Here is a 13,565-nt window from a genome sequence, read left to right on the forward strand (position 1 = left end):
TTGCACTGTTTCCCATTCCTAGAAATGTCTGTCTTTATCCAAAATCCTTCTGTGGAAGAGGTGTGGATGAAGAAGGCGGCTATCCTGATATGTACAGTGGTCTGTTCTGATCCAAGCCAGGTACAGATCACCTGGAATGTCAACAGGAAGGAGAGAATTATAGGAGTTACCACTCAACAACAGAGAGAGAAAGGCATCGTCATCAGCAAACTCCAGACCACTGCGGAGGAGTGGGACAGCGGGGTGGAGTTTGTGTGCTCTGCTCAAGGTAGTTCCTCATCCTCACCTGTGCCAAAACAGGCAAAGAGTGCAAAAGGTGGGCAAGAAATCAGAAATTACACACCTAACTTTGTGAACCTTGAGGGGAAGAGTTTAACACTTTCATTGTTTTGCCCATCAGCTCCAGTTCAACCAAAACGTCCCAACGTCAGACTGCTACCTCCACCAGCCCAAGAGGTCAAGAATCAGAGCACAGTCATGCTCGAGTGTGTGATCACTGGATTCTACCCAGACCTCATAGATGTCTACTGGGAGAAAGATGGCTCTCAGATCTCCTCCAACACCAGCCCTGGATTCACCGCTCTGGAGCAGGCAGGGACTTTCAGTGTCAGGCACTACCTGACTGTGAATACAGAGGTGTGGAGGAAAGGTTCAGTCTTCACCTGTGCAGTGTCTCATCCAGCGACCAACTTCAGCACCAAGAAGAAGGTGAACAACATCCTAGGTAAGATCCTGGGCCGTATTCCTATGTTGACATCATGGTGTTCTCATATGAAGTCTCCTGGGGCCAGACAAGTTCACCCCTAATGGTAAAGCTATGGGAATGGAGTCGATGTGGAGGTGGACTAACAATCCAGAGGCCAGGTATAGAAAGAAAGAGTGGCAATCCTGCTCTCTTCAAACAGAGGTCATGCCCACTGATCTTACTGTTCTGGACAAGGTTAAAACAGCTTGTCAGTGTCCACATGATCTACTTCCTTTAGGATCCTGAAAAGACAGGAGAGAGCAGAGGCCAGGGGCTGTGTAGAGTTCCTACTTTTCCAGCTGTGGGATGGAGATGTAAAAATGTATAACACTTCAAGCTGCAATTCTTCCAGTTCTAGGTGGAAACACAGATATTCGTATTCTGGGTGGAAATGCTGCGAGCTCTCGTCTGACCTGTTCCTTTTCTGGTGTAAACGGAGGTTCCTGTCTCAGATTAACTGCGATATGACCTTCTCTGATGCTGATGCCAATACAAGTGTCAGAACCAACGTGTGAAATTCAGTGTTGGCTTGGTTGTGAATTGAGTCACATTGATCCAGTAAAAGAAGGTTGCTCCATTCTCCTGCTGTTGGTCCTGAGGCAAACTGGTGAAACAGGACACAGGGATCCAACTGGGTCCTGTACATCCCGGTACGTTCCCGATGAGAATCCTTGGGAGCAGAATTGGAAACTGTTCTCTTCACCCACTTCCCAGATACTGACATCAGTGCATGAGAGGAGTCCAATGTTCACCAGGAATTTCACTGGGAAAGTGTGTTTAATTCTTTTCCCAAAGGGAAATGGAATTACAGACATTATTTGGCCAGTAATATCAGCATTTTACACCAAGACAGAGGTCTCCTCCATCCAGCGAGGTTTTATGGTGGGAGCCAACATATCATCAAAGATAGTTAAACGTTGAAACTTAATTATTAATGTAAAGCTGAGCAGCTCAGAAATTGCAGATTATTTATCATCATCAATGTGGATATTAAACCAAAATTTATAAATCAATGAATAAATATATCTGGTAGAGATTTAAAAAATCATTGACTATATACAGTGGATATTAAAGCTAGGTTTATGAATCATTGACTATATACAATGGGTATTAAAGCTAGGTTTATGAATCATTGACTATATACAGTGGATATTAAAGCTAGGTTTATGAATCATTAACTATATACGGTGGATATTAAAGCTAGGTTTATGAATCATTGACTGTATACAATGGGTATTAAAGCTAGGTTTATGAATCATTGACTATATACAGTGGACATTAAAGCTAGGTTTATGAATCATTGACTATATACGGTGGATATTAAAGCTAGGTTTATGAATCATTGACTGTATACAATGGGTATTAAAGCTAGGTTTATGAATCATTGACTATATACAGTGGATATTAAAGCTAGGTTTATGAATCATTGACTATATACCGTGGGTATTAAAGCTCGGTTTATAAATCATTGACTATATACAGTGGATATTAAAGCTAGGTTTATGAATCATTGACTATATACAGTGGATATTAAAGCTAGGTTTATGAATCATTGACTATATACAGTGGAGATTAAAGCAAGGTTTATGAATCATTGACTATATACAGTGGATATTAAAGCTAGGTTATGAATCATTGACTATATACAGTGGATATTAAAGCTAGGTTTATGAATCATTGACTATATACAGTGGATATTAAAGCTAGGTTTATGAATCATTGACTATATACAGTGGATATTAAAGCTCGGTTTATGAATCATTGACTATATACAGTGGGTATTAAAGCTAGGTTTATGAATCATTGACTATATACAGTGGGTATTGAAGCTCGGTTTATGAATCATTGACTATATACAGTGGATATTAAAGCTCGGTTTATGAATCATTGACTATATACAGTGGATATTAAAGCTAGGTTTATGAATCATTGACTATATACAGTGGGTATTAAAGCTAGGTTGATGAATCATTGACTATATACAGTGGGTATTAAAGCTAGGTTCATGAATCATTGACTATATACAGTGGGTATTAAAGCTAGGTTCATGAGTCATTGACTATATACAGTGGGTATTAAAGCTAGGTTTATGAACCATTGACTATATACAGTGGAGATTAAAGCTAGGTTCATGAATCATTGACTATATACAGTGGATATTAAAGCTCGGTTTAAGACTCATTGACGAGATACAGTGGGTATTAAAGCTAGGTTTATGAATCATTGACTCTATACAGTGGATATTAAAGCTAGGTTTATGAATCATTGACTACATACAGAGGATATTAAAGCTAGGTTTATGAATCATTGACTATATACAGTGGATATTAAAGCTAGGTTCATGAGTCATTGACTATATACAGTGGGTATTAAAGCTAGGTTTATGAATCATTGACTTTTCCAGTGGATATTAAAGCTAGGTTTATGAATCATTGACTATATACAGTGGATATTAAAGCTAGGTTTATGAAACATTGACTATATACAGTGGGTATTAAAGCTAGGTTTATGAATCATTGACTATATACAGTGGAGATGAAAGCTCGGTTTATGAATCATTGACTATATACAGTGGATATTAAAGCTAGTTTTATGAATCATTGACTATATACAGTGGATATTAAAGCTAGGTTTATGAATCATTGACTATATTCCGTGGGTATTAAAGCTAGGTTTATGAAACATTGACTATATACAGTGGGTATTAAAGCTAGGTTTATGAATCATTGACTATATACAGTGGAGATGAAAGCTCAGTTTATGAATCATTGACTATATACAGTGGATATTAAAGCTAGTTTTATGAATCATTGACTATATACAGTGGATATTAAAGCTAGGTTTATGAATCATTGACTATATACAGTGGATATTAAAGCTAGGTTTATGAATCATTGAGGATATACAGTGGATATTAAAGCTAGGTTTATGAATCATTGACTATATACAGTGGGTATTAAAGCTAGGTTTATGAATCATTGACTCTATACAGTGGATATTAAAGCTAGGTTTATGAATCATTGACTATATACAGTGGATATTAAAGCTAGGTTTATGAATCATTGACTATAAACAGTGGTTATTAAAGCTAGGTTATTGAATCATTGACTACATACAGTGGATATTAAAGCTAGGTTTATGAATCATTGAGACTATATACAGATGGTATTAAAGCTAGGTTTATAAATCATTGACTATATACAGTGGGTATTAAAGCTAGGTTTATGAATCATTGACTATGTACAGTGGGTATTAAAGCTAGGTTTATGAATCATTGACTATATACAGTGGATATTAAAGCTAGGTTTATGAATCATTGACTATATACAGTGGATATTAAAGCTAGGTTTATGAATCATTGACTATATACAGTGGGTATTAAAGCTTGGTTATGAATCATTGACTATATACAGTTGATATTAAAGCTAGGTTTATGAATCATTGACTATATACAGTGGATATTAAAGCGAGGTTTATGAATCATTGACTATATACAGTGGATATTAAAGCTAGGTTCATGAATCATTGACTATATACAGTGGGTATTAAAGCTAGGTTCATGAGTCATTGACTATATACAGTGGGTATTAAAGCTAGGTTTATGAATCATTGACTATATACAGTGGATATTAAAGCTAGTTTTATGAATCATTGACTACATACAGAGGATATTAAAGCTAGGTTTATGAATCATTGACTATATACAGTGGATATTAAAGCTCGGTTTAAGACTCATTGACGAGATACAGTGGGTATTAAAGCTAGGTTCATGAGTCATTGACTATATACAGTGGGTATTAAAGCTAGGTTTATGAATCATTGACTATATACAGTGGATATTAAAGCTAGGTTTATGAAACATTGACTATATACAGTGGGTATTAAAGCTAGGTTTATGAATCATTGACTATATACAGTGGAGATGAAAGCTCGGTTTATGAATCATTGACTATATACAGTGGATATTAAAGCTAGTTTTATGAATCATTGACTATATACAGTGGATATTAAAGCTAGGTTTATGAATCATTGACTATATTCCGTGGGTATTAAAGCTAGGTTTATGAATCATTGACTATATACAGTGGGTATTAAAGCTAGGTTTATGAAACATTGACTATATACAGTGGGTATTAAAGCTAGGTTTATGAATCATTGACTATATACAGTGGAGATGAAAGCTCGGTTTATGAATCATTGACTATATACAGTGGATATTAAAGCTAGTTTTATGAATCATTGACTATATACAGTGGATATTAAAGCTAGGTTTATGAATCATTGACTATATACAGTGGAGATTAAAGCTAGGTTTATGAATCATTGACTATATACAGTGGATATTAAAGCTAGGTTTATGAATCATTGAGGATATACAGTGGATATTAAAGCTCGGTTTATTAATCATTGACTATATACAGTGGGTATTAAAGCTAGGTTTATGAATCATTGACTCTATACAGTGGATATTAAAGCTAGGTTTATGAATCATTGACTATATACAGTGGATATTAAAGCTAGGTTTATGAATCATTGACTATAAACAGTGGTTATTAAAGCTAGGTTATTGAATCATTGACTACATACAGTGGATATTAAAGCTAGGTTTATGAATCATTGAGACTATATACAGATGGTATTAAAGCTAGGTTTATAAATCATTGACTATATACAGTGGGTATTAAAGCTAGGTTTATGAATCATTGACTATGTACAGTGGGTATTAAAGCTAGGTTTATGAATCATTGACTATATACAGTGGATATTAAAGCTAGGTTTATGAACCATTGACTATATACAGTGGATATTAAAGCTAGGTTTATGAATCATTGACTATATACAGTGGGTATTAAAGCTTGGTTATGAATCATTGACTATATACAGTTGATATTAAAGCTAGGTTTATGAATCATTGACTATATACAGTGGATATTAAAGCGAGGTTTATGAATCATTGACTATATACAGTGGATATTAAAGCTAGGTTTATGAATCATTGACTATATACAGTGGATATTAAAGCTAGTTTTATGAATCATTGACTATATACAGTGGATATTAAAGCTAGGTTTATGAATCATTGACAATATACAGTGGATATTAAAGCGAGGTTTATGAATCATTGACTATATACAGTGGATATTAAAGCTAGGTTTATGAATCATTGACTATATACAGTGGATATTAAAGCTAGATTTATGAATCATTGACTATATACAGTGGATATTAAAGCTAGGTTTATGAATCATTGACTATATACAGTGGAGATTAAAGCTAGGTTTATGAATCATTGACTATATACAGTGGATATTAAAGCTAGGTTTAGGAATCATTGAGGATATACAGTGGATATTAAAGCTAGGTTTATGAATCATTGACTATATACAGTGGGTATTAAAGCTAGGTTTATGAATCATTGACTCAATACAGTGGATATTAAAGCTAGGTTTATGAATCATTGACTATATACAGTGGATATTAAAGCTAGGTTTATGAATCATTGACTATAAACAGTGGTTTTTAAAGCTAGGTTATTGAATCATTGACTACATACAGTGGATATTAAAGCTAGGTTTATGAATCATTGAGACTATATACAGTGGGTATTAAAGCTAGGTTTATAAATCATTGACTATATACAGTGGGTATTAAAGCTAGGTTTATGAATCATTGACTATGTACAGTGGGTATTAAAGCTAGGTTTATGAATCATTGACTATATACAGTGGATATTAAAGCTAGGTTTATGAATCATTGACTATATACAGTGGATATTAAAGATAGGTTTATGAATCATTGACTATATACAGTGGGTATTAAAGCTTGGTTATGAATCATTGACTATTTCCAGTTGATATTAAAGCTAGGTTTATGAATCATTGACTATATACAGTGGATATTAAAGCTAGGTTTATGAATCATTGACTATATACAGTGGATATTAAAGCTAGTTTTATGAATCATTGACTATATACAGTGGATATTAAAGCTAGGTTTATGAATCATTGACTATATACAGTGGGTATTAAAGCTTGGTTATGAATCATTGACTATATACAGTTGATATTAAAGCTAGGTTTATGAATCATTGACTATATACAGTGGATATTAAAGCTAGGTTTATGAATCATTGACTATATACAGTGGATATTAAAGCGAGGTTTATGAATCATTGACTATATACAGTGGATATTAAAGCTAGGTTTATGAATCATTGACTATATACAGTGGGTATTAAAGCTTGGTTATGAATCATTGACTATATACAGTTGATATTAAAGCTAGGTTTATGAATCATTGACTATATACAGTGGATATTAAAGCGAGGTTTATGAATCATTGACTATATACAGTGGGTATTAAAGCTTGGTTATGAATCATTGACTATATACAGTTGATATTAAAGCTAGGTTTATGAATCATTCACTATATACAGTGGATATTAAAGCGAGGTTTATGAATCATTGGCTATATACAGTTGATATTAAAGCTAGGTTTATGAATCATTGACTATATACAGTGGATATTAAAGTGAGGTTTATGAATCATTGACTATATACAGTTGATATTAAAGCTAGGTTTATGAATCATTGACTATATACAGTGGATATTAAAGCGAGGTTTATGAATCATTGGCTATATACAGTGGATATTAAAGCTAGGTTGATGAATCATTGACTACATACAGTGGGTATTGAAGCTAGGTTTATGAATCATTGACTATATACAGTGGATATTAAAGCTAGTATAATGAATCATTGACTATGTACAATGGGTATTGAAGCTAGGTTTATGAATCATTGACTATAAACAGTGGTTATTAAAGCTAGGTTATTGAATCATTGACTCCATACAGTGGATATTAAAGCAAGGTTTATGAATCATTGAGACTATATACAGTGGATATTAAAGCTAGGTTTATAAATCATTGACTATATACAGTGGGTATTAAAGCTAGGTTTATGAATCATTGACTATATACAGTGGGTATTAAAGCTAGGTTTATGAATCATTGACTATATACAGTGGGTATTAAAGCTAGGTTTATGAATCATTGACTATGTACAGTGGGTATTAAAGCTAGGTTTATGAATCATTGACTATATACAGTGGATATTAAAGCTAGATTTATGAATCATTGACTATATACAGTGGATATTAAAGCTAGGTTTATGAATCATTGACTATATACAGTGGGTAATAAAGCTTGGTTATGAATCATTGACTATATACAGTTGATATTAAAGCTAGGTTTATGAATCATTGACTATATACAGTGGATATTAAAGCGAGGCTTATGAATCATTGACTATATACAGTGGATATTAAAGCTAGGTTTATGAATCATTGACTATATACAGTGGATATTAAAGCTAGTTTTATGAATCATTGACTATATACAGTGGATATTAAAGCTAGGTTTATGAGTCATTGACTACATACAGTGGGTATTAAAGCTTGGTTATGAATCATTGACTATATACAGTTGATATTAAAGCTAGGTTTATGAATCATTGACTATATACAGTGGATATTAAAGCTAGGTTTATGAATCATTGACTATATACAGTGGATATTAAAGCGAGGTTTATGAATCATTGACTATATACAGTGGATATTAAAGCGAGGTTTATGAATCATTGACTATATTCCGTGGATATTAAAGCGAGGTTTATGAATCATTGACTATATACAGTGGGTATTAAAGCTTGGTTATGAATCATTGACTATATACAGTTGATATTAAAGCTAGGTTTATGAATCATTGACTATATACAGTGGATAGTAAAGCTAGGTTTATGAATCATTGACTATATACAGTGGGTATTAAAGCTTGGTTATGAATCATTGACTATATACAGTTGAAATTAAAGCTAGGTTTATGAATCATTGACTATATACAGTGGATATTAAAGCTAGGTTTATGAATCATTGACTATATACAGTGGATATTAAAGCGAGGTTTATGAATCATTGGCTATATACAGTGGAAATTAAAGCTAGGTTGATGAATCATTGACTACATACAGTGGGTATTGAAGCTAGGTTTATGAATCATTGACTATATACAGTGGATATTAAAGCTAGTATAATGAATCATTGACTATATACAATGGGTATTGAAGCTAGGTTTATGAATCATTGACTATATACAGTGGATATTAAAGCTAGGTTTATGAATCATTGACTATATACAGTGGATATTAAAGCCAGGTTTATGAATCATTGACTATATACAGTGGGTATTGAAGCTCGGTTTATGAATCATTGACTGTATACAGTGGATATTAAAGCTAGGTTTATAAATCATTGATTATATACAGTGGATATTAAAGCTAGGTTTATGAATCATTGACTATATACAGTGGATATTAAAGCTAGGTTTATGAATCATTGACTATATACAGTGGGTATTAAAGCTCGGTTTATGAATCATTGACTATATACAGTGGATATTAAAGCTAGGTTTATAAATCATTGATTATATACAGTGGATATTAAAGCTAGGTTTATGAATCATTGACTATATACCGTGAGTATTAAAGCTAGGTTTATGAATCATTGACTATATACAGTGGGTATTAAAGCTCGGTTTATGAATCATTGACTATATACAGTGGGTATTAAAGCTCGGTTTACACATCACTGACTGTATGAATGTGTGTCTGTGTGTGTGAATAGTGTTCAGAACATGCAGTGAGCTGTCGGATTATATCTGAAGTGGTGAAGTTCTTTTGGGATACTGATAACAATGGGGAAAACGTGTGAAGGACTCAGTAAACCATTCGCTTTCTTGTCCAATGACTTGAATGTGAAACTGGAGCCGGGGGTGGGGGGGATTTTACATGTTAATCACAAATGATCCCCGAGCTCCAGCAAGAGGGGTCCTTCTGTAATTTTGTCTGATTTATGGGTTGCTTTGCCATTGCAAACTAATCACCTTTTTTTCACAGGGACCTGTCCACAATAACCAGCTTTTATAAATCACCTTTCGTACAGACAAATGTCTGGAGTTCAGCACTGGAAAGCAACCAGAAAGCACTGATGATGAACCAAGGCAGGGGTTATTTGGACGGGCGGGAAGAGATCGGTTTTAAGGAGCGTCTAGAAGTAGGAAAGGGTGATTCCCATGGAATTGTGATTCAGCTACAGACTTCCAGAGATTAGGGACTAGACAGCTGAAGGCACAGGGAGCGTTGGGTGTACAAGAGGCCAGGGTTGGTGCATTGCAGCGTTCTCAGACAATTGTAGGGTTGGCAAAGGTGGTAGAGATAAGGAGAGGTGCGGACGGTGAGATGTGTACACTAGGATCAGAATTGTAAAACTGAGGCAGTGTGAGGGAGTCTCCAAGAAGGGGACCCATTGATTCAATCTGCTCAATGTCACAAATTGACCTGCACAGCCCCCCATACAGCAGCGGGGAGGTGGAGGGGCTGGAAGTAAATCAGATTTTAATCAATTATTTCTGTTGCTGAGTAGTCTGCATCTGTCTCAATCCATTTCACAAACTGGAGGATGCAATTTATTAACAGCACCACATCTAAATGTTGCTCAACCCCACAACTCAACTGCAGTCCTCACTGTGGACCAAAGTCACAGCAAACAAATTCAAAATGGATGCCACCGCTTCTTAATGCTCGGATTATGTTTTCTCGGTGATAAATTGCAAACTGAGAATTGCAGCATGTCGCTGAAACGACCGTGGAATTTTCTAATGTTCAGTTTGCTACACATTTAGCTGGTTTGTGTTTTCACCCAATGTCAGGTCAAGATATTACAGTTTGAAAAGTGGGACCATTTAAAGTCATTCCTTGCTGCCCTATCATTGATTATCATCAACCGAAAAGCTCCCAACTAAATTTCTGACCCCTACTGTCACCAAACAATGTCAATCCTTCTGAAGTTGTCCCTTTCCCATTCCCAGAAATGTCAGTTTTTATGCAAAATCCTTCAATTGAAGAGGTTTGGATCAACAAGACTGCTACCCTGCTGTGTACGGTGGTCTGTTCTGATCCGAGCCAGGTCCACATCAGCTGGAACGTGAATGGGAAGGAGCGAAGTAAAGGGGTTACGACTCAGCAACAGAGAGAGGAAGGCACTCAATACACCGTCATCAGCCAACTCCGGACCACTGTGGAGGAATGGGACAGCGGGGCAGAGTTTGTGTGCTCTGCTCAAAGTGGTTCCTCATCTTCACCCATTTCAAAACGGACAAAGAGTTCAAAAGGTGGGCAAGAGATCAGAAATTACACACCTAACTTGGTTAGCCTTGGGGAAAGAGTTTAATACCCTCTTTGTTTTTGCTCCCTTCATTCCAGTTCATCCAAAAAGTCCCAAAGTCAGACTGCTGCCTCCACCAGCTCAAGAGGTTGAGAATCAGAGCACAGCCACACTCGAGTGTATCATCTCTGGATTCTACCCCAACCTCATACACATCTCCTGGGAGAAGGACGGCACTCCCATCTCCTCCAACACTCGTGCTGGACTCACGGCTCTGGAGCAAGGGGAGGCTTTCAGTGTGAGGCACTACCTGACTGTGAACACAGAGGAGTGGAGGAAAGGCTCAGTCTTCACCTGTGCAGTGTCTCACCCTGCCTCCAACTTCAACATCAATGAGACAGTGAACTCCATCCAAGGTAGGACTCTGGGTGTCAATCCAATATTCACATGGTTTTTCCCCCCATCGCCATGAGGTTCAGTCATGTTCGACACGAATGAAAGAAACACGACAATTAATTTGTACACAGCAAGATCCCATTAACAGCAATGTGATGGTGAACTGATTATCTGTGTTTGTGCTGTGGCTTGAGGGGTAAACATTGGCCAGGCCTCAAAGGGGATTTCCCCCCGTCTCATCTTGGATATTGGCTGTAGGATCTTTTTGTTCAATCTGAGGGGGAGGGGGCGGGTGCAGTCATGGCCTTGTCACGTCCAACAGTGCAGCACTCCCTCTGCACCGACACCAAGTGGGGCGGCACAGATTATACACCCAAATATCCAAAGGGAGCTTTGAACACACGACCTGCTGACATAGAGGGGAAGGTGCGACCAATGAGCCAATGCTGAATCATTCAGTTAGTCATCCAGAGAGCTGAGTTCAAATTCCACCAAGCCACTTTGACATTTAGAATTCAGTTTCAAAAGTAAAACCTGGAAATAAATAACTGAGATAGTAAAAGGGGACTGAGAAGCTCATTTGAACCCTCACCTGACTGTACTCTCCATGACTGGAGTATATTGTGAAATTGTAGCCCCACATGATACCCCCCACTGTTCAAATCACCTCTGACCTGTTCCTTTTCTATGTTGATTGATGAAAATAATCTTTCCAGTTTTGCATTTGAAAGATTTCCCATGATCTACTTTCAGAATGTCCCGAGTGAGCCTGTTCCAGAGGCTGACCACTCACTGAAATATTGCTTCACCAGATTAGTTTTGAATTGATCCCTGATCCTTTCAATGGCAGCTCGTGTCCTCTAAGCCCACTGCTCTGGTCAAAGTGCAAAAGCTTGACTCAGTCTACCTGACCTAGTATCTTCAGGATCCTATAAAGACCGGATGGAGCAGAATTCCGAGGCTGGGTGGGGCTCTCACTTTCCCAGCCCCAGGGAGGGGAGGTGGAAATATATAATACTTAAATCTGCAACTCTTCCAGTTCCAGGTGGAAACGCAAATCTTCCAGTTCCGGGTGGAAAAGCTGCTTCTTCTTGTCCTACTTGTTCTTGTTCTGGGTGTGTGCCGAGGTTCCTGTATCAGACTAACTTTGATGTGACACTCCCTGATGGTGCACAACACCAATATCAATGCCACCAGCAAGTCTGTGAAATAAAGTGATTGCTTGTGAATCGAATGGGCCGTTGAATTTCATTACAAATCATTTGGGTTCAAATCCAGTCCATGGTGACAGTCCCGATGAAAGTGGACAAAGAGGGAGGAGATACAGACCTATCTCAGATTCTCCGGTCCAACCCAAACCTTGTCTGTACGCTCACTTTGTTGTGTGACTGGACCTACGCAGTTTGGATTGGGTCCAGCCCACAGCTTGACCATTACCTTTCTGGTTTGACTCCAGTTGCTAAGAATTGGAACCTCATCTCTGACCCAGAGAGGCCTTGGGGTGGGATGTGGTAAAGGGGCGAGACAAGGGTTTGACGGCAGGAACAAATTTTACACTGATCCAGTAAAGTCCCTTTAATAAGCGGATCCTGAGGCTAATTAGTGAAGCCGGACACAGGACGATGATTTAGACCATAAGACATAGGAGCGGAGGTAAGGCCATTCGGCCCATCGAGTCCACTCCACCATTCAATCATGGCTGATTTCAACTCCATTTACCCGCTCTCTCTCCATAGCCCTTAATTCCTCGAGAAATCAAGAATTTATCAACTTCTGTCTTAAAGACACTCAACGTCCCGGCCTCCACCGCCCTCTGTGGCAATGAATTCCACAGAACCACCACTCTCTGGCTGAAGAAATTTCTCCTCATCTCTGTTCTAAAGTGACTCCCTTTTATTCGAAGGCTGTGCTCCCGGGTCCTAGTCTCCCCTGCTAATGGAAACAACTTCCCTACATCCACCCTATCTAAGCCATTCATTATCTTGTAAGTTTCTATTAGATCTCCCCTCAACCTCCTAAACTCCAATGAATATAATCCCAGGATCCTCAGACGTTCATCGTATGTTAGGCCTACCATTCCTGGGATCATCCGTGTGAATCTCCGCTGGACCCGCTCCAGTGCCAGTATGTCCTTCCTAAGGTGTGGGGCCCAAAATTGCTCACAGTATTCTAAATGGGGCCTAACTAATGCTTTATAAAGCTT

General features: G+C 37.3%; 1 protein-coding gene across 1 annotated transcript in view; it reads left to right on the forward strand.

Annotated features, from left to right (window-relative positions):
* LOC140419717 (uncharacterized) overlaps positions 1-13,565 on the forward strand; it is a 53,366-nt gene that overhangs the window by 23,091 nt on the left and 16,710 nt on the right. The window contains exons 6-9 of the mRNA XM_072503656.1: positions 23-316; positions 401-724; positions 10,671-10,973; positions 11,065-11,382. Coding sequence (XP_072359757.1) covers positions 23-316; positions 401-724; positions 10,671-10,973; positions 11,065-11,382 — 1,239 coding nt within the window. The remainder of the gene's footprint in view (positions 1-22; positions 317-400; positions 725-10,670; positions 10,974-11,064; positions 11,383-13,565) is intronic.

Source organism: Scyliorhinus torazame, chromosome 5 (genome assembly GCF_047496885.1).
Source record: "Scyliorhinus torazame isolate Kashiwa2021f chromosome 5, sScyTor2.1, whole genome shotgun sequence".
NCBI lineage: Eukaryota > Metazoa > Chordata > Chondrichthyes > Carcharhiniformes > Scyliorhinidae > Scyliorhinus > Scyliorhinus torazame.